We start from the raw sequence: 22733 nt of genomic DNA, 5'->3' as shown, positions 1-22733 counted from the left end.
TGTGAAACCTGGCCCCACCTTATGCGAATTCCTGAGGTCAGATGGCCCAGGATGTGAGTGGGCGTTAAGGCGTCTGAGGAGGGAACTCAAAACTGGATTATAGATGGCAGACAGTTGGTGTCGTAAACCACCGCCTCATAGATGGCTTCTTTCACTCCTCTTTTAAACCATCTGTCCTCTCTGTCCAAAATGTGAACATTGGCATCCTCGAAAGAGTGTCCTTTATCCTTAAGATGCAGATGGACTGCTGAGTCTTGTCCTGTGGAGGTGGCTCTTCTGTGTTGTGCCATGCGCTTGTGAAGTGGCTGTTTGGTCTCTCCAATGTAGAGGTCTGGGCATTCCTCGCTACACTGTACAGCATACACCACATTGTTAAGTTTGTGTTTTGGAGTTTTGTCTTTCTGGTAAACCAGTTTCTGTCTGAGCGTGTTGCTGAGTCTGAAATGCACCGGGATGTCATGCTTGGAGAAAACCCTCCTGAGTTTTTCTGATACACCGGCTACATAGGGGATGACAATGTTGTTGCGTCTGTCCTTCTTATCCTCCCTCGCTGGTGTCTGATCTTCTTTTCTGTGCCTCTTTGCTGACTTTAAGAACGCCCATTTAGGATAGCCGCACGTTTTGAGTGCTTCCTTTACATGTGTGTGTTCCTTCTTTTTTCCTTCAGGCTTAGAGGGAACATGTTCTGCCCGGTGGTGTAGGGTCCTAATTACTCCATGTTTGTGTTCCAGAGGGTGATGGGAGTCAAAGAGGAGGTACTGGTCCGTGTGTGTGGGCTTCCGGTAAACTTCGATGTTGAGGTTGCCATTGTCTTCAATGTGCACAGCGCAGTCCAGGAAAGGCAAACAGTTGTCCTTTGTGTCTTCCCTGGTGAACCTGATGTTTTTATCCACAGCGTTAATGTGCGCAGTGAAGGATTCCACTTCTTGTGTCTTGATTAGTGATGGTAAATTTAATTCTTTTTACTGAATCGCGTTTTAATAAGTCACTCACCAAAGTGAATTGAATTTTTTGAGTCATTTGATTCACTGAGTCAGTTGACCAGAGAGTGCAAAAAATTTACATTTTCACTCAAACTTAATTTGTTTCTCTTTTCATGTAAATCCCACTGCTAAGATGAATGATTCAAAAACATTTCAAAAATTAAGCAATTTCCTATCAAAATTGCTTAATAAACATTTATTTTGTTTATTTTTATTTTATTAGTATTTTCCTTAAATGTGTCAAATATATATTTTCTCATCTAAATGTCCACTGAGCTGTGATTCAGGGGCGGTAATGCGCCTTAACATTGGTTGCCAACCAAGGAGAAGAAGAAGCTGTGAGCCAGGAGGGAGGGGGTGAGTGAGTGAGTGAGTGATTCATTCGCTCGCTCTATGATTCAGCACAGGAGGGAGGGGGTTAGTGAGTGAGTGAGTGATTTGTTCGCTCTATGATTCAGCACAGGAAGGGAGGGGGTGAGTAGCTCAAATGTGTTGTTAGCATGTTAGCAGAGCGATGCTACTGTGAACCGTGGAGCTATTTTCTTGATGTGAGCTTCTACTCAGGGTTTTTTCTTCCAGTTCAGAGCAGAAATGCTTTTGTTAAGAAACTGGCTGTTGTTTTTTCCCCCCGCAATTTTAATTCTAAGCTAGATATATTTCTACTAAGCGAATTAGTTTGCTAACAGAAACAGGGATGAGTCAGTGAGTCAGTTGGACTTGTGAATCATGATTCACGAGTCAGTAAAGTGATTCTCGAGTATTGAACGATTCATTCATGAATCGAACATCACTAGTCTTGATTTTGACCCAGGTGTCGTCTACATATCTGTACCAGTGGCTGGGTAGTCTTCCTTTGAAAGAGCCAAGAGCCTTCCTTTCCACATTCTCCACGTAAAGGTTGGCTGCAATAGGTGACACGGGGGAGCCCATGGCACAGCCATGTTTTTGTCTGTAGAAGCCTTCGTTGTATTTGAAATATGTAGTGGTGAGGCAGAGGTCTTACAGTGTGCAAATCTGATCGGGTGTGAAGTTGGTCCTGTCCTCCAAGGAGCTGTCTTCTTGTAGTCGTTTTCTGACAGTTTCCACTGCCTCCGTGGTGGGTATGCAAGTGAAGAGAGAGACTACATCAAAGGACACCATGGTTTCATCTGGATCCAGGGTAAGTTTCAGGACCTTGTCAGTGAATTTTAGTTATTGGTTTTTCTTTTCATGCTAACTCTACCTCTCGTTAGCCATATACTTCTGTGCCTTGATGAAAACCTCTGTACACTTTACCAAATAAATGAAGGATGCAGCCTAATCATTTGGCTAGTAATATGTAATGTTAATCTTTTCAGTATTGCCAATTTAGAGTTTCTCCATATAATAGCGCCAGCTAAGCTCCTGCAAACTCCTTACCTTGCTGTTCTTTTCAGCAAGCTGCAGGGACTGAAGGGCTTTTCATTCATCTGTACCTGCTCGCTGATGTGGCTGTTCTGGCTTTTTCATCTTTCTCCATTTCTGCTTGGAGGGATTTCATTTTTGCCCATTCCTTCTCAGGGCTTATTTCAATATACTGTGTTGTTTATACAGTGAAAAGTCTATGGAGACAAACGGCATTAAACCACATGAAAAACACAAAATGGATATGTTGTCATGAATGCAAAATGTTCTTTAAAAAATTAATAGTAGCTTGCAATTTATATGCCAAGTCACGATATCACATTGTGTTGTATCCTGTCTGTCAAGGTTGTATGAACAAGCGGGACTCAATTACAGGATCGAGGTCAGAGTTCAGTGCATTTAATCACAGTGAACTTTTAATATCTAAATGAACATCAGTCTCCCTTCAGCCTCTTCACAGAATCCAAACAATTTCAAATCCCAGTGTTTTCTGGTAAATCTGAGCACAGGAAAAGCAAGTAAGAAACTGTTTCTCAGGTGAGGGGAAAACATTCACAACGGTGAGGAACTAGGAAACACTAACTGCTGCAGTGTAATGATCCAGCCAAGAAGCCGTTATAACAAGGTCATCAGAGGCAGTCGTGTGATTTTTGACACATATGCGGAAACCAGAAGCTGGGAATTTGGGCTGCATCCTGCCAATGCATCAAAACCAGCACACTAAACACACACATGCATGCACTCAAACTGGGATATGGGAGAAAAGAGGCGGGACGCAAAACCAGGGAGACAAACACAAAATGAAAAGTCGCATCAGGAAGACTGAGGGACCATGAAACTGCCACTTGTCCTATTTGAGGGTAGACTTATATTCTGATTTGGATTATGTCACTCACACCAAAGTGTTTGTTTTTTCTATAATATGTTCCTACGATTTAAAACAATGATGTATTTTATTGTTTAAGTTGAAAATAATGCATAACTCTAGCTGCATAAATAGGACTCCTAAAGTTTGCAGATGACACCACTGTCATTGGCCTCATTCAAGATGGTGATGAGTCTGCATACCAGCAGGAAGTTGAGCGGCTGGTACTCTGGTGCAGTCAGCACAATCTGGAGCTGAACACTCTTAAGACTGTAGAGATGACAGTGGACTTCAGGAGACATCCCTCAACTCTGCTCCCCCTCACCATATCAGACAGCCCTGTGTCGACTGTGAAGATCTTCAAGTTCCTGGGTACAACCATCTCCCAGGACCTGAAGTGGGAGACCAACATCAACTCCATCCTCAAAAAGACCCAGCAGAGAATGTACTTCCTGAGACAACTGGGGAAGTACAGTCTTCCACAGGAGCTGCTGATCCAGTTCTACACTGCGGTCATTGAGTCTGTCCTGTGCTCCTCCATCACAGTCTGGTATGGAGCAGCCACTAAACAGGACAGGAGCAGACTGCAGCGGACTGTACGGGCAGCAGAAAGGATCATCGGCGCCCCCCTGCCCTCCATCCAGGATCTGTACCTCTCAAGAACCAGGAAATGGGCAGGGAAAATCATCACAGACCCCTCAAACCCTGGACACAGACTTTTTGATCTGCTGCCCTCTGGCAGACGGTACAGAAGCCTGCAGACCAGGACCACCCGACACAGGAACAGTTTCTTTCCCCTCGCCATCTCCCTTCTTAATAGTTGACCTGTCACACTGCTCCCACTGCCAGACTGCAACTGCACCTTATGTACATTTTGTAGTATTCATTCCACCTCATTCATTTCTGTATTTTATGTATAGTTTAGATTTGTTATTTATAGTTGGTTTACACAGCTTTGTGTATGTATGTGTAATGTGTATATATAGACGTGTGTGTGTGTGTGTGTGTGTGTGTGTGTGTGTGTGTGTGTGTGTGTGTGTGTGAGATTTACATTGCTGTGCTTGAGAGCCACCATCTACCAGAACCAAATTCCCTGTATGTGTCTGCACATATACTTGGCCAATAAACACGATTCTGATTCTGATCAAAGATGAGTGGTGTGAATGTGTGTGTGTGTGTGTATAAAATAATGAATAAGAGAAATACTGACATTGTAGTTGAGATATTGTAAATGCTTTTTACAGTACTGTAATTTTATTAATATCTCTAATATTTCTCTGATTTTCATTTACAGTGAAATTATTGTAAAAACTTTTTTATAGTAACTTACTGGCCTCCAGCTGCCAGTAAGTTGTGATGTCCCATACTGTAGACAACATGGGAAATTATGGCACACCAAACTTTAACCAAATGGAAAATTGACAGCAACTGAACAAGGCAACAAAGAAACAAACAGAAACAACAACAGGCATTGATTGCATTGATTTATGTTACCAGTGCACCCACAACCAGTGTTGGTCAAGTTACTTGAAAAAAGTCATCAGTAACTAATTACTGATTACTTCCCCCAAAAAGTAATCCCGTTACTTTACTGATTACTTATTTTCAAAAGTAATTAATTACTTAGTTATTTAGTTACTTTTTAAAAACACGATTTACAACCTGAACAGGTGATAAAGTGATAGATCTTTCAGCCTAATTTCAGCCTAATTCTACTTTTTCTACATAATCCATCATACAAAATGTAATCAAATGGAAAAGTCCCTTTTTAAAACTTGTTTTATCAGTTTTAATCTTTTAACTTTATGCATCAAGCAAAAATGAACTTATATGCAACATTCACTGACTGGAAGAAATTTGTTTAATATTTAAACCTATTTTCTGCACATTCCAGCACATAAAATATATATATTTTTTGTGTTAACACTCACTCTTTCAAATAGATGCAGAAAATAAATAAAGTCAAAGACTCAGCGGCCCTTTTTCTCTATTTTCACCTGTAAAGCAGGAGTGGGACAGGCGGAGGTTTACCCTGGTGCAGGTGTGACGCAGCAGTCAGTGGAAGAATATGGGCAGAAATCTGTGCCATCAGAAACTGAATTTGAATAAGTTCAATTTGAATTTGAATTGCTCAGATTGAATCTGAATTGTAACTTGAATAAATGCTTTTGAAAACTGAATTTGAATTAGTCTAATTTGAAATTGAATTTATGGTTTGAAAATGATCATCACTAAATTGAAATTGAATTTATATTTTGAAAATGAATTGATTTGCTTTGAAACTGCATTTTATCCTTTAAAAATTCAGCTCTCGAATAATTTCAGTTTCACTTCTCACCATTCAGTTTCAGTTCTACAATTCAATTTCAGTTCCAAAATTCAGTTTTTTGGAACTTACATCCGGTTCCGGTTCAAGCGCAGATTAATAGAACTACGTTTTACTAGCGGACCGAAAGTGTTACCGACGGGAATCTACAGCGTCTTGAGCTGAATTAAGACTTCAGAAGTCATTCGTCATGTCGAATGACCAGCGGATAAACTCTCAGGTTGGTAATAAATGTATTACATGTATAAGAACAAGCGTCATGTTAACAAAAGATAGTCGTAAGGTAACTGTTATGCTTATTGTAGCTGCTAGCTAAAAACGCTAATTTAGCGTAGTTTGCCCTGAATTCAGCTTTGACAACAAATATGATCGACTGTTTCTAGTAGAATTCCAAAGTTGTCATCTTGTACCCTCTCAGAGTGCCCCTCTGTATGCTTGCAGAGACCCCTACAGTAGGGAAACATGCAAAACGGTGTCCAAACCTTTGTGTTTTAGCTTTATTTATGTCTTACACAGCATCCCAACTCTTTAGCTAACTTAATAACTTTAGCTAAAGTGAATAGTTAGTCTAATTCATTAGTGCAGCATTACTGGATCATCTCTGTTTGAAGTGATATAATATGATATACAACTATCACTGTGTTTAACTACCATAATAATTCTTAGGGTACTGAGTGCATGCTTAATTAGATATATTTTTTAAACATGCTGCTCCATTACTATGTTTGACAGGCTGAAGTTGTCGGGTCACCTCCTAAATCGACCATCTTTTACAGGTGTTTTGTGCCAGAAATGGAGTGTCCACTGAAGACTGAAGATACTGAATCTCTACGCCTTGCCATTGATCCCTATTGTGCCTTCATCTAGACAAGAGACATTAACTTAACCACTCTCATATGCTCTGTACCTACATCACATTCCCTGACAGTCGTAGCTTGGCTCATCTGAGGGTGAAATTATAAGAATGTGTTATTTTGCAAAGTGCTCTCTAGTGTTCCTAAATAAAATATGGCATTGAGGTCATTTCTTTTGAATTAATCCCTTCTTCTGAAATATAAGAACCTCTTCTGGTTTTAATGGCACTTTGGATTTCCTGACTTTCTGTTCCACTTCCAAACCCAAATAGATGCTGACAAGCTGACACAGTAACATGGAAGAGGGAAAGACGTTGGAAAGGACTACTACAAATAAACCTAATGCCTAACCATGAAAAGTGTAAAATAAGAACAACAATAATAATAATAATAAAGATAAAAGATGAAGTAACAAGTTTTTAGTTTATTCCAAATGATCATCCAGATGTCTGTGACATGTGATGACAAACACCATAATGGAAGGCCTTAGTCATCACATGCTTAAACTCATATATTTTTGCATATGCTGAACAGGCAGTCAGACATGCTGTAACTGTGGGGTAGAAAACAGCATGAACACCATACGGCAGGGGTCTCAAACTCCAGTCCTCGAGGGCATGGAAAAGTTGCATGACTCCAGTCCACCCTTGAGGACTGGAGTTTGAGACCCCTGTCATATGGAATATGACAGGTGTGGTTGAACTGCATGAAGACTCTGAAGTTTGTCTTCTCTTCTGGCAGGACAGGAATGTGGCCTTGTCCTGTGAGCCACTGTAAGGATGTACTTAGAGTAGAACTGGACTGTCACCGGCCTCAGGCTCTTCACCCTTTTCAAAGACAAAGCAGTCATTTAGATAAAATATTAGATATTGTTTACCTGTAAATGCACAAAGAGAATTTAGAAATGTAATTATTGTCAAGAGTGAACAAGCACTGATAGTGTAATCTACAGCTGTGGCCAAACGTTTAGAGAATGAGAAGTGTTGTTTGCTTATTTACAAAGTTTGCTGTTTCAGTGATAGTTGTATATCATATTATATCACTTCAAACAGAGGTGATCCAGTAATGCTGCACTAATGAATTAGACTAACTATTCACTTTAGCTAAAGTTATTAAGTCAGCTAAAGAGTTGGGATGCTGTGTAAGACATAAATAAAGCTAAAACACAAAGGTTTGGACACCGTTTTGCATGTTTCCCTACTGTAGGGGTCTCTGCAAGCATACAGAGGGGGTACTCTGAGAGGGTCCAAGATGACAACTTTGGAATTCTACTAGAAACAGCCGATCATATTTGTTTGTCAAAGCTGAATTCAGGGCAAACTACGCTAAATTAGCGTTTTTAGCTAGCAGCTACAATAAGCATAACAGTTACCTTACGGCTATCTTTTGTTAACATGACGCTTGTTCTTATACATGTAGTACATTTATTACCAACCTGAGAGTTTATCCGCTGGTCATTCGACATGACGAATGACTTCTGAAGTCTTAATTCAGCTCAAGACGCTGTAGATTCCCGTCGGTAACACTTTCGGTCCGCTAGTAAAACGTAGTTCTATTAATCTGCGCTTGAACCGGAACCGGATGTAAGTTCCAAAAAACTGAATTTTGGAACTGAAATTGAATTGTAGAACTGAAACTGAATGGTGAGAAGTGAAACTGAAATTATTCGAGAGCTGAATTTTTAAAGGATAAAATGCAGTTTCAAAGCAAATCAATTCATTTTCAAAATATAAATTCAATTTCAATTTAGTGATGATCATTTTCAAACCATAAATTCAATTTCAAATTAGACTAATTCAAATTCAGTTTTCAAAAGCATTTATTCAAGTTACAATTCAGATTCAATCGGAGCAATTCAAATTCAAATTGAACTTATTCAAATTCAGTTTCTGATGGCACAGATTTCTGCCCATAGAAGAATCCGCGAGTTTCTCTGTGAATTTCCCATTACGTGGTAGCTACTCGGTGCTTGCTTGGAAGTTTAGGGGTTTTTTTTCGCTGTAAAAAGAAGTTTTCTTTCCACACACAACGGACACTAATGTTTTTGTCACTTTTTACGGAATCAAACTCAAGGTAAGGTCAGTACTTCCACGCTTTAAACGCTGCACGCTCATACTCTCTCCTGCACTCGATATGTTATCCATTGTTGATCTGCACACAGCTGTTGTCACAAACGTCGCACTCGCTTACGTCACCGTCATGAGACATTCTCGCAAAAAATCACGGTTTTAGTAACGCCGTGTTCCTACGGGAAAGTAACAGTAATCTAATTACCGTTTTTGCAATACTAATCCCTTACTTTACTCGTTACTTGAAAAAAGTAATCGGATTACAGTAAGGCGCCCATCTCTGCCCACAACATACCTGCGGCCCCCGATGTGACCCAACACAGGCCAGACGCCCATCCAGATTCTGGTCTGGATCTGTCCAGTGCAACTGCCCCCACCTATTATTATTTTTTTATTTTCTGCTAAATTTCAACAACTCAGTACTCAATTGTGCTATAAACGGTTCTATACAATGTTTCCATACACCTCTGTATAACTCACTTTACTATCAGTAACTAAACTTACAAACCTGCAGGTGAACGGGGTTTTTCTGCTTTAACATTTATATGTGATATGCCCAACCGGTCGCAGCAGATGGCCCCGGCCCTCCTTGAGCCTGGTTCTGGTGAAGGTTTCTTCCTGTTAAAAGGGAGTTTTTCCTTCCTACTGTCGCCAAGGTGCTTGCTCATAGGGGGTCATATGATTGTTGGGTTTTTCTCTGTATCTGTTATTATAGAGTATACTGTACAATATAAAGTGCCTTGAGGCGACTTTTGTTGTGATTTGGCGCTGTATAAATAAAATTGAATTGAATTGAACTTGAAGTGCTGAGATTTTTTTCTGTATTCTCTGTTTTATTCTAGGGTTCTTACCTTATAATATAAAGCGCCTTGAGGCAACAGTTGTTGTGATTTGGTGCTGTATAAATAAAACTGAATCGAATTGAAATAGTTGAAAATTCCACATGACAGGGAAAGTGTTGTTTTCCCATAAATAAATACTTTAACGTATTAGTAACTTTTTTTAATTGACCAGTGTTTCCCTAAAATGTTCAGCGGATGTCGGAAAATAACAGCGGTGAGGTGTAAGTCACCACACGTACAACACAAATCTTATCCTAATGTTCTCTTGTTGTGAGAGGCATAATTGACTTTTTTTTTAAAGCACATACTTTTTGATGTGTGTCAGAATGATTTTAATGCCAAGACGTGGGAGAACAATGTAACACCTGCTTAGTATAGTAGGGTTAAACTTATAGACTAGATTCGAGAGGAGTAAAATAAATTTGAGAGAATTGAGTGTTGAACAGCCGGCAGATTTATTACAATGTTACAGTGGTGCAATAACCCAATGTAAACACCATAGAAAATTAACAGAAGATCAACAGAGAAGAGCGCTCTTTTGAAAATAACAACAAAATAAAATAAAATAAGTAGTCTCTTTAGACCTGACTCTTGATGACCAGAGAAACAATCCGTATCAAGTAAGCAGTTTTTGCTCTTGCTTATCTGAAATCCTGCGATTCAAAGTAATTCAGACTGTAGCTCTACTCCTGCATCCAGAACAGCTGGCCACACTGCTTTTGGATTCGCCAAGAGTTTTCACAGGGTCTGGCTCGCCATCCGTATCCAGAACCACTTCAGATCCAGGATCACAAAAAACCAGTCTGCACATACAGTACAGAGCAATAAACAAAATAGTTCTTAACAGTTTTTCTAAATAAAATGAAATCTCATAAAGTTTTCAAAATCAAGTACACTGTTGTTTTAACATTGTTCTGTCTCTATGAATTCCATTTGTATTGCTTTACAGCATTACAATCAATTGTATTTATATACCCCTTTTTAAGGCATATGTAATCACATCATGAAATGTTTGTAACGTAACTAGTTTTAAATAACTTATTTACATGTATTAACCTATAACTGAAATGACAAAGTGCAGAAAAGGCACTGGACAACATTTATGGCTAAAAGAAAAGTGCATCCTGCATTAGTTTTGCGCATTTGTGAAGATGCCCAATCAAATAGACAATAAAATAAAATACGACATTCCATTTCACACACAATTCAAGTACTCCGACTGGTTTTAGTTTTTTTTAGACAATACAGAATTCGCACTGTTGCAGTGTTTACCACATGTAAAATTAGCATAAGTTTTCCTGCTAACTTATCATCTCTAGTAACTCACCGGAATTCCCAAGAAACAATTACACGCTCTGCCTGGTTTTGGTCGAGAGTAAAACACATAAAGGCCTCTGAAAAGTACATAACTTTAAGTTAGAGACTGTTGAAAATACTTTATAATACTTATTTTATACCGAAAGACTCACTGTGTAGCTTGTTAATTGCTCTCGGGTGTCTTGCTCCGTTTTGCCTAGCTTAATGCAGCAACGTGCTTTTGTTGCATTCACTGAACTACTGAAAATCAAAGTGTGTTCAAGGGGTGTCGGAAATAATAATACCAGGTAAAAACAAGAAAATACTAGTAACCATGTCCATAGGGGTTACACCAATACAACATTTTTATATTCTGATTGCAAGGGATTAGAGTTAGGGTTAGGATCATAAGCGATGGTGACTGCACGTTACTTCATTTGAATTTAGATTTGTCAACTTAAGTTTGGGAACTTTGTCTCTCTGTTATCCATGTGATGACCTTTCCACGCAGCAACCCACCTCTTCCAATAGGATAGGCTCCAGCCACCCTGTAATAAATAACCTATAGATTAACATTTAACCCAAGCAAATGGATGGGTAGGATTAAGTAGTTCAGGTCAATTTCAGCAGTCCAACATCTTATACGCAAGACATTTTTCCTCCAGCTTTTACACATATAATCAATTCTTTTAATGAAGATTCATAGTCTGAAGCAGCAAACCCACTTCATATCATTCATTTTAGCTCTCCTTCAGATCAATAACGTCGTTTCCACCGGACAGATATTCTTGGTTTCAGTGTGGCACAGAAATGCATAAAACACCTCTGCATAACAGTTCAGCAAAGGTTTGGTTTGAGATGAAGTGAAAGGAGAAGGTGGAGTACTCACACGCACAGCCAGTGACTGAGCATTATTTTAAAACACTATGCTGATCCTTTCAGCAGCACAGCTGGAGTCCAAGTTAGAAGGAGAGATAGAGCTTAGTTCTCAGGTTCAGGTTATTTTAAGACATAAGAGACCTCATTTTCAAAGGAATGGTAAAATGAGAGGAAACAGGTTGGGTCCTGAATAGAAGATAATTAGTTATTCTTTGCAACAGTAATTATCCTTGTTGTTTTTGACAGAAGTAGCAGTAAGGGCTTGTCTTGCTTTGCCTCCAACTACTTGCAGATGTGTATCTCTTCTCATTTTATTCATGAGAACATCCGAGTTTCTGGCTCTTCTGAGTCTTGCCATATTTCATTATATCATTATTCAGGGAACAGTGGTAAACACACTACAGCATGAATGATGATAAAATATCTGCTGAGGAGTTAAGTCATTTTACACATGTTATGTTATTAGGAAATGTACACTCGCAATGAAAACAGTTAAAAACCCAAATGGTAAGTTAATCTTTTTAAACACTTGGAGACAGCTTGTGGACTAAAGATCAGTATCAATCAAAAAAAGCTGCCCATATCATTTAGCTCATTCATACTTTGATTCATCTTCACAGGTCTGCATGAAGGATGTCATAAACAGAAAGCAATTTTGAGACTGGCTCTCAGGAGAAGTTCAAAATTCTAGTCTGAGCCTGCCAGAGACACCTATCAAATCTGTGAGGATGACTGGGAATTGAAGGCATGAATTGAATGCCTGGCAGGCCCCGTTTAAATCTCTTCCTGTAAATATAGATTGAGCTGGCTGATGTACTGGATTTGCTAAAGAAAACAATTACAGATAAAAGAAAAACAGAATATTGTCCAAGCAGATGCATTATAGATTCTAAAGGGCATGTTTCACAATTGTGTGCAGAGATATAAGTTCACTTTTATTAGTTTATATTCGTTTTATTTTTCAGGGGCAGTTTTATATGTTGGCTGTGACATTGGAAAAGGAACCCCTCGCTGTGTTAGAAATTGCAGCTCCTGGAGTGAACTCTTCGGGCAGTGTTAAAATACTCAGATCCTGGTGCAAAAGATGGCTTTAGTCTCTAAATCCAATTTGTCTCTTCATAACAGCTGTATGATGGCTGATTGTGACTGCTTATTGCTTGGGGCGACCGTGGCTCAGGGGGTTGGGAATCGCATCTGTAACCGGAAGGTTGCCGGTTCGATCCCCGGGCTCTCTGTCCTGGTCGTTGTGTCCTTGGGCAAGACACTTTACCCTACTTGCCTACTGGTGTTGGCCAGAAGGGCCGATGGCGCGATATGGCAGCCTCGCTTCTGTCAGTCTGCCCCAGGGCAGCTGTGGCTACAACTGTAGCTGCCTCCACCAGTGTGTGAATGTGAGAGTGAATGAATAGTGGTATTGTAAAGCGCTTTGGGTGCCTTGAAAAGCGCTATATAAATCCAACCCATTATTATAAAAGTACAGACTTTCTTTACAGATACCTGGGTTAAAAAATACTCCAGTAAAAGTTGAAGTACTTGAACTTTTTTACTCTAGTAAAAGTGAAAAAGTACTGGCTCTGAAATGTACTTAAAGTAAGAAAGTAAAAAACAGCTCCTTGAAGGACAGTTCTACTAAAAAACTTTGCACATAGGTAACTGAACCTTGTGCTACATTAATATAACGTCTAAATAATATCAGTACATAAAATACAAAAGTCATTCAAATCTAAATTCTAGTTTTAATGAACAGACTTAGATCGACTCACACTTGACACAAGCAGTGAAAAATAATTGAAAATAACTATTTTCTCTTGCCTACATTGTCGATGGTGACTTTATCTCCACACCTAAACATTAAAAGAAGTTAAGTCAAGGGTTACAGTGGGATTCAGCAGGAGGGGGAAACCAAAGATCTGTGTAATGGCTCAGCACAGGAAAAAAGAATCACAACTCACAATCATTTCTAATATGAGTTTTGCGTGATCAGTGGACCTGCTGCTCGTTGTGGAATTACACAACTAAATTCAACAAATTCTCAGCAGCGTCACGGCTGTCATGGCTTACGTTCCTCGACACTGACACTTCAGTGAAGTTAGCTAAGCATGATCAGTTTTCATTTCAACTCTACTACACTTGATGTAACCTAAACCTGACCATGAGCACTGTGCATCAGTCCAACACAGTGCTTTACTGTGAATTCACTACATTAATGCAAACTAACCTGCTTATCTTGCACATACGTACCCAGTATTTTCATACAACATTTGAATAACACAAAGTTAATATACTTGATTTATTTTGCAGGACCCTTCACAAAATGAAAAATAGCAAAACACATCATATACAAATGACATCGCATGTAAGCTTTAAATTTGCAGTTCATCAAGCCCCTCTGAGCAGTTCTTCCTTTTAAATGTCTCTTCTTCCTCTCCTGTCTTGTCTGTCTTCCTACATCTTTCTCACACTCTTTTCTCTCTCTGTGAAATACAACATCTGGACATTTAGCTAGCAACACACTGTGCGACAAACTGTACACACAAATAGTTTGCGTGTTTGCTGATGTTGTTGAGTTGATAGAAATGTTGAATTTGAAATTACCTGCCACTTAAAAAAAAACCCATCACTCCTACACAAACAACACAAACGCTAAAAATGATACCCTTGAACCAAAAGTAAAAAAATCCTTTTAGAAAATGTAAGAAGTAGAAAGTACAAATATTAGTTTAAAAATGTTAAGACTAAAAGTAAAGAGTTGTCAGAAACATAAATACTCAAAAAAAGTTAAGATACCTGAAAACTTGAGTTAAGTACAAAGTATTTGTACTTTTTCACTTTCCACCTCTGCTTGTTGCAGAATTTGTAGCTATTGGGCAGCATTCTTGGTACTGGAAGCCTTTCTGATTCCTTACAACACTTTTCTCATGAGTTTTATGCATATTGAGGTGACTGTTGCTGTGATTTAAATAAAATGGAATTGAATTGAATTTCAAGTTCAAGTTACTTAAGTACAATATATAAATTTGTTAGTCAAAAAGTCTGTTGGTACTCAGATCATGTTTTTTTTTTTAAAGCTAAAATGGAAACTCTTGCTGGAGGTTTCACGTCAGGACTAACAAATGGTTAATGCCATTGTGGCTATATCCATCCAATGAATACATTAGAAATGGGAGCAAACAGAACAACTGGAAATGAACAGCAAAGTGCTCCAGAAGCTTTTAGCCAACCATGTCTTTACTGCCTGAAGGATATCGTGTGTTTGTTGCTTTTGGAATACCTACATACTCTAACAGAAAAAAACATCCTTCACAGGGCTGAGTGCTTTTATTCCTTTTCACTTCATAACCTGAGCCGAGTACAGGACACTTCCCCTGTGGTGTGGCTGCCATGGCCACCTGGGATCTCTGCGCATATGGTTAGAGGCCTTACAGAGGCTTTTTTTAAATGTGGCACTGAATTTGTTCAGGTCCCCTGTCTTTATTTCCTCTGAGACCTTCTCCTTTTTTATGACTAAATCTGTAGAATGTCAGGAGAACAACAACAACCTAGCAAAGAAGAAAAGCCTCTCTTTCCTTCTTACTTTCTTAAAAATTAAAATCAACTTTCTCTCTATATATATATCAAGGGCGTAGATTTGGTTTTGGCATTGGTGGGGACGGATGATTCAGCCTCCGAACCCTGCCCTGTTTCTTTTTTTTTCTTTTTGTCTTTGCTTCTTGATTAAAAAAAAAAAAAAGGAGAAACATACTTGCTTACATATGCTATTCTACATGCTTTTAAACCATTTAAAATTACAATTCATAGTTTTATATGTGAATTATATAATGTTATATTACTATTAAACAAATGACTAAGTATTTTAGACTTTAGTTTACTTCAGCCATATTCCATATAAATCAGGTATCATACAAAAATAAAAATAGCTTCAAATAAGTCATGACAATAAAACAATAAGACTTTAAGGACTTCTTCTTCTTCTTGTCCTTAGCAGGCGACCAGCGGCGGTGGTCTGCCGCGCAACCAGTACGCTGCTGTAGGTGCCGCAGGTTCTCTTTCTTGACCAACGATTATCTTCCACGCTTTTCGATCTAAGGCGATGGTTCTTGCCTGCTCGAGGTCAAGTCAAAGGGCCTTCAAATCATCCTGGATTTGTTTCATCCATGGACGCTTGGACGGTCCCAAGCCCGGCTGTGAAAGGAGGCGACCAGAACCGATTAATCGGGGAAACTTGACTCGAAACCAATGGAATCTTTAAGGACTTAACAACATTACTTCAGTTATACTGCACCAACATCTCTGATACATTAACACTAAGTATTAACTATTCTAAACATGAACTACTGTTACAGCAACAGACATGGACTACTGGTGTCCCACACTACAACCAATGTCCACTATGTGAAGGAGCCAAACACATGCCTGCTCCTCTCGTTAACTGAGATAAACTGCTGACATATTTGTTTTACATCTATACTGTCCAGTCTGTCCTGGTGGACATGGCAACACGTTATTCATAGTTACATACAACTTTAGACTGATGTGGGCCAAAGCCTAAAATGATGTGCCCGGAGTTTGCTGTTCTCGTCGGCTCAAATATTTGAAGTTTACACAGCTACATTCTTGCCTGAAAATATGTTAAACGTTTATTTTGCGACCCAGAAACAGTAATAAGAGTAATACTAAAACTAAGTAGCTGCACTAGTAGTAGCCATTGTTGGAAACTGGAATTGGCTGGGCCAATCTGGGATATGGTTTTTCAATTTTGTTGTCTGGGTGGAAAAACGGGAGAAATTCGGGAGAATGGTGGCTCCGGGAGATTTTCGGGAGGGGCACTGAAATTCGGGATTCTCCCGGAAAAATCGGGAGGGTTGGCATGTATGGCCATGTATGACGGATACATTTCATGAGTGAACTTGACTTTAAGTGACTTACAGGTTTCTTTGAAAAATACTTTCTTATATCCAGGTTCTTCCTTTTTTGCTACCATCCTCCTCTCCTCCCTGCAGGTCCTCGCAGCACAGGCTTGCTGCTGCTAAAATTAAACAGAGCTCCCTGAAAGGCACAGCCAATCACATTGGCCATGTTTGTCACATGAGGACTCCAGTAGAGAACGTAATTTAACTCTTTCTGCACCGCTGGGTGAATGAGACGTTGACAGATTGTTTTTTTCTTTCTATCGGTTGTTTTTCTTTACTCGAAGAGATCAAATTATTGGTGGGGACACGTCCCTTCCGTCTATGCCAAATCTACGCCCTTGATATATATACATATATATATATCAATAAGAGATGTGCAAAGCAGCAGGTATTTGTATCTGTATTTGTATTTGTTGAGGGGGAAAAGTATTTGTATTTGTATTCAAGTAAAATTCAAAATAGGTGTAAAAATCATTTTTTTTTGTGTTACACTCCTAATTAACGTTATAGTGTAAGTATTCTTTAATTATATCCATTATAGTAAGTATGGATATGCAATATTAGTTGATGTTTTTGCATAAATCCAGCAATGAACATGCAACAAGGAACATCATAGAAAAGAAAATAACAACAGCCATTGACTCATACATGGTTAAACCAACAACTTATAAAATGCCATTGTGAACATTATGAACCTCACCACCACCTGTCCTTAATGGAGGACACTGAACAGACAGCGAAACTGACTTGCAGTGGCAGAACATATTGCATATCACTTTGGTTTCATCTGCACTGACTGTAAAATGCTTCCACACAGAACTGGATCAAGTTGTTTTGGCTGGTGGAGGACCAAGAGGTGGCTCAGCAGCAGCAACACTCTTTTCCATTTGGTTGCCCAAATCCATGTGGGGAGTTTCAACTAAGTTAATGATTCATAGTCTGAGTCTAAGTTAATTCGACACAACTACGCAAGCATTGTTTTATCCTTTACACCAAACTTTAACGTTACTCTGTCAACAGACTATTGTCTAAATCCGCGGTCCCCAACCTTTTTTGCGGATCGGTCTTTAAGGTGTCGCGGATAAATACAACAAAATAAAACCAGTACCGGTGCCAAAAAAAAAATATATATATATATATTCATAACACACGGGAAAAGACACAGGGAAACTGAGGTAACGATAAAAGCAATAAATATTAACGATAAAAACGAATAAAAACCCTGAAAACCATAAATTTCACACCCGAACCTCATCACTCGTGGCCCGATACCAAACGACTCACGGACCGGTACCGGTCAATGGCCCGGGGGTTGGGACTGCTGGTCTAAATTACCGAGCTAAGAGAGCTACGTAAACAGAGCGAACATGAGAGCACTCGACTGCAGACGACAGTAATAATGCAGTGCAATGGAATAATCTCCCGATCTTCGCAAAAGTCATAAACTGCCTCTGGAACCCAGTTAAGGTACAAAAAAAATCTATTTAACAAAAATAGTGATGCAGTTTTTTCGCTCAGCCGAGCCTCTCTGTTGCTGTGTGCAGCAGCCCGTGTCAGTCACCTCTTCACACGTCACTCATCCGCTCATGCTCTTGTAACCGACCCAGAGTTTGGGCCGGTAAAACAGATTAAATGTTCCTGCAAAACAGGGAAATGATGAGACAGACGACTGGTGAAGTTTCTCTTTGCCTCGCTTCTGCCATATTTATTTATACAATCACATGTATTTTTAACTTGCAGCATCACCATTCTCTATATACAACAGAAATAACAATAAAACAGTCTGTATGTTCAAGCTGCAATACCACGATCTTTTCATGGGAAACAAGAGTACTTCACGTGTAGTGACCTTCAAATCATTTACTCGGCTATTCTCTCTGAATGACAATTCAAAACAATATGAAATGCATGTTCAAATACATTTTTACCTCGATTTAACTCTTAACCCAAATACCTATGTATTCTGATTGTTTTAACCAACATACCAGTGCTTGGTCTTAAACCAATTTAGCTTAGTAGCTCACAAATACATGAAAGAGTCATGCGTATGCTGGCAGGCTTAGCTTTAGCTTTAACATTCTCAAAATCACTTTTCAGAACCAGTAAACAGTCGTTTTTCACTGCCAACAGCAGATTAACAATATCAGGACACAAAAAGGAGCTTATTCAGCTAAACGACCCGAAATAAGTGGCGAAAGGAAACCAAAATGGCGCCCGCGGCTGGCTGGGCTTTGGCATTTTTTTCAGTCCTTCTACTTCATAAAACGTAACCAATAACAGCGTTTACCCGCTGATTTATACCCCCACATTTAGCTATGTTTCTTATCAATATTTTACAACCGTTTTACTATAGCTTTACCGGTTACAAACCTGCAAAACAGGGAAATGATGAGACAGACGACTGGTGAAGTTTCTCTTTGCCTCGCTTCTGCCATATTGGAGAGGAGGGCCTATGACCTCGCTATTCTGTCTCACTGAACAATGCGCCACCCGGAGGCTGGGGGGTGCAACTACCTCATTAAACATAGTTCACTTCGGTGACAAATCTCTCTTTCTTTTAAGTACTACTTCTGATGGGATCACACATTAGTGTGTCACACGCTCCCTGACAAATGGAAATGGCTCCTGACATTCAAAAATACAAACATTTTCAAAAGTAATACAGTCAAATACTCAACATGGCATATGTGCAGGGTAAGTATATGGCCCAACTGGATAAGGCACACAAGATGCAAACCCTGGGCTAAATGGTACAAAAGGTGTTAGTGTCCATGGCTGGTATGGAAAGAATGGCGCAGCTAGTGCAGATACTATGGCCTGTGGCTGTAGAGCCGGTTCTCCCAGTGACTCATAAGTAAACACTTGTCTAGGTCTCCTTTCTCGGGCTGACCTTCTTAACTCAGTCTGTGGGTCACCTGCTGGTATCTGTGGTAGCGCTTGGCCAGGTAAAGTGGACCTTTCACATCCTTCTTCCAGACAATTTGGCTGTGCCTGTACCTCAGGGACAGGGGGCATCTGACTGTCTATTCCTGTCTGTTCATGTTCGCTGGAGGTTCTTTCTCTTTCACTGTCTCTAGTTGGTAACTGGAAGCGGTTCCTTTGGTCCTCAGGGCTTTGGCTTGTTGGGGGTACGCCAGATTGACTATAATGGACGTCTCTTTCAACATGTCTAGCCTCTCTGGGGAACCTAAACCAGTACCCTCCTGCATCCTCATCAGATTCTGAGTCACTAGAATCGCTTTTCTGTCTGTTTTGTTCACTTAACTCCGCTTCTCTCTGTCTAATCGGTTTCTTAGGTGCCTGCTCAGATCTCGGAGGCGGAGCCTCAACTGGGAGGTCGTTAACCAGTAATAGGAGGTTACGGTGTAGGACCCTGGTTTTACTTCCATCACTGCCCTCCGAATAGACTGCATAAACTGGATTATCACCTATTTGCCCTTTAACCAAATAAATGGTTTTCTCCCAGTAAGATCGCAGCTTCCCTGGTCCCCCACGTTCCCTGCAGTTCCTTACGAGGACCCTATCACCAGGCTGTAACACTACACCCCTCAGCTTTTTATCATAGAAAGACTTGTTTTTGATACTAGACAACCTACTTTTTTCACTGGCTATCCTGTACGCTTCTGTCATTCTTTTCGCCCACCTGTCTGTGTAGCTTTTGTGTGACGTTATCTGCTTCTCCCCAACTAGACCAAATAAAATGTCTACCGGAAGGCGCGGGTGATGCCCAAACAGTAGAAAATGGGGGGAAAAACCTGTGGATTCATGGCGCGTACAGTTGTAGGCGTGAACTATGTGTGGCAAATGATCCTTCCAATTCCCCTTTTCTTTTTCACCTAGCGTTCTTAACATCTGTAAAAGTGTCCTGTTAAACCTCTCGGCAGGATTACCTTGAGGATGATATGGGGATGTTCTCGAGTGTCCAGTACCTGATTTCTCCCTCAGTGTCTTGAAAAGTTCATTTTCAAACTCGCGCCCTTGGTCGTGGTGAAGTCGTGCTGGGTACCCAAAGCGCGGAATGAACTCTCCAAAGATTCGCTCAGCTGCTGTCTTCCCAGACTTGTTTTTGGTGGGGTACGCCTGGGCAAACCTGGTGAAGTGGTCCACGACGACAAGAATGTATTCATATCCCCCCCGGCTGGGCTCCAGGTGGAGATAGTCGATGCAGACCAGGTCCAAAGGCGAGGTGGATGTGATGGTGCCCATTGGAGCACGTACCTGGGTTGTTGGCTTCTTGCTAATGATACATCGGCACTTCCTGGTAACATAGCTTTCTATGTCCCGTTTCATGTACGGCCAGTAGAACCTCTCTCTCACCAGTGCCAGTACTCTCTCTGTGCCGATATGTCCCATGTTATCATGCAGGTGCTTTAACACCGTCTCTTTGTACTTTGCGGGGAGGATTAGTTGTTGCCTTTCACCTGTCTGTCTATACATCAGTCCGTTTTTGAAATGTAATTTGTCCCACTCCTGCAACATTTTCCTCGTTGTTTTAGTCACTGTGTTTCTGATGTCATTTGTTAAGACTGTCATTTTCTCCTTTAGCCTCATTATTTCTCCAACCGTTTTGTCTTCTCTTTGTGCTTGAGCTAGCTCATCTTGGTCGATTGCAGGGAAAACTGGATGTGGCTCCCGGGCTGCATTTTCAGCGATAGTTAGGGCAGCAATCCATGCAACATCACTTTCTCGAGCTGCTCTAGCTCCACCCCAGGCTGCTTGGACCACCTCAGGTGATAACTCTTCAGTGCACTCACCCACATACATGTCAATGTTAAGAGGGAGACGGGACAATGTGTCAGCATCAACATTGGCCCGGCCAGGCCTGTATCTAATCTCAAAGTGAAAGTCTGACAGTTCCCCGACCCAGCGATGGCCCACGGCATTCAGCTTGGCAGTACTCATAACGTAGGTCAATGGATTATTATCTGTATAGATGGTAAAGTGTGGAGCATAGTACAGATAGTCTCTAAAACGCTCACACACTGCCCATTTAAGTGCCAGAAATTCTAGCTTGCCGCTATGGAGACAATAATTCTTTTCTGCTGGTGACAATGTCCTGGACCCATACGCTATTACCCGTAATTTTCCATCCTGGCGCTGGTAGAGAACAGCACCGAGGCCCTGTTCTGAGGCATCTGTGTGGAGGCAGAACGGTGAGTTAAAATCTGGGTAGGCCAAAACTGGGGGACTCGTAAGCATGGTAATTAGCTGTTCAAGTACATGCTGGTGTTCACTAGTCCATGCAACGGGGGCCTTGGATGACAACTGGGGACCTTTAGTCTTCAGTTGGCGCGATGGGAAGGTTGGCATGTCCGGTTTTACTTTTAACAGTTCATAGATAGGTTTTGCAATCCTCGAAAAGTCTTGGACGTAGCTTCTGTAGTAGCTTAAGAAGCCAAGTAGACGCCTTATATCACCAACTGTTTGAGGTGTCTTAGTTTTTAGGGATTCTACTGCCTCTAAGTCTTTTGGATCAATCCTTACCCCTTCTGCAGATACAAGGCGGCCAACATACCTTACTTCTTTGCGAAACAGTTCGCATTTTTCGGGTCTTAGTTTTACTCCGTGCCTCTGGAGTGCTCTTAAAACTTGTCTCACACCCTCAACATGCTCTTCAAATGTTGGTGCATAGCATAAGATGTCGTCCAGGTATGGGATACAACAATTGTCCCTGAGCGAATCTAACATCTCCTCCATGCTTCTTTGAAAAGCCGCAGGTGCATTGGAGAGGCCGAAGGGTATTCGTACCCACTCATAAAGGCCCCAGGGGGTGACGAAGGCTGTGAGGTGGCGTGAGCCCTCCGCCATGAAGCCCTGGTGGTACGCCTTTCCCTGATCAAGGATACTGAACCATGAATGCCCCCCCAGAGTGTCGGTCAGGTCTTGGATCCGAGGAAGAGGGTGTTTATCCGGAATGGTCTTCTGATTCAGCAGACGGTAGTCTATACAAAGGCGTAACGAGCCGTCTTTTTTTCGGACACAGACGACTGGAGCAGCATACGGTGACCTGGATTTAACAATCCACCCCTTGGCCAGGAGGTCCTGAATGTACTCCTTCACTTCGGAGAACAAAGGCTTTGGGACAGAGGAGTAGGCCCTCTGCACTGGGACGTCATCTTTGAGGTTGAGTGACATGTGCAAACTAGGAATACAACCAATGTCATGAGCATCTTTAGCGAAAGCGCCTGACTCCTCCCATAACATCTTTTCCACAATGTCTTGCTGCTGTTTCTCAAGATGGCCTAGATCTACTGGTGGCTGCCACAAAGTTCTAGGGGAACCTGTCTCTGCCTGACAAACAGTAGTTGCCTCTACTTTAGCGTCGT

General features: G+C 40.7%; 1 protein-coding gene and 2 long non-coding RNA genes across 3 annotated transcripts; 1 reads left to right on the top strand and 2 right to left on the bottom strand.

Annotated features, from left to right (window-relative positions):
* The first annotated feature begins 5374 nt into the window (after positions 1–5374).
* LOC146661574 (uncharacterized) lies at positions 5375–6580 on the top strand. The gene is made up of 2 exons (XR_014913185.1): positions 5375–5777; positions 6334–6580. It is a non-coding gene; the product is annotated as an uncharacterized LOC146661574 (long non-coding RNA).
* A 491-nt stretch (positions 6581–7071) lies between these two features.
* Positions 7072–8312, bottom strand: LOC146661573 (uncharacterized). Its single transcript, XR_014913184.1, has 2 exons — positions 7847–8312; positions 7072–7238 (listed from the first exon to the last, which is right to left on the bottom strand). It is a non-coding gene; the product is annotated as an uncharacterized LOC146661573 (long non-coding RNA).
* Positions 8313–18005: 9693 nt separating this feature from the next.
* LOC146661572 (uncharacterized) lies at positions 18006–20238 on the bottom strand. The gene is made up of 2 exons (XM_085418057.1): positions 18778–20238; positions 18006–18045 (listed from the first exon to the last, which is right to left on the bottom strand). Exon 1 carries the CDS (start codon positions 20035–20037, stop codon positions 19081–19083), a length of 957 nt encoding a protein of 318 aa, XP_085274183.1. The 5' UTR covers positions 20038–20238; the 3' UTR covers positions 18006–18045; positions 18778–19080.
* Positions 20239–22733: the final 2495 nt, after the last annotated feature.

The sequence above is a fragment of the Rhamphochromis longiceps genome, linkage group LG9 (genome assembly GCF_057381845.1).
Source record: "Rhamphochromis longiceps isolate RC_006_pf linkage group LG9, R_longiceps_female_GT1.1, whole genome shotgun sequence".
In the NCBI taxonomy this organism is placed as follows: Eukaryota; Metazoa; Chordata; class Actinopteri; order Cichliformes; family Cichlidae; genus Rhamphochromis; species Rhamphochromis longiceps.
Note: the sequence above shows the minus strand (reverse complement) of the source record. Positions and strands in the feature narration are given on the sequence as shown.

Coding starts and splice junctions, on each gene's coding strand:
- LOC146661572 (XM_085418057.1), bottom strand. CDS start 20,037: ATGACAGAAGCGTACAGGATAGCCAGTGAAAAAAGTAGGTTGTCTAGT.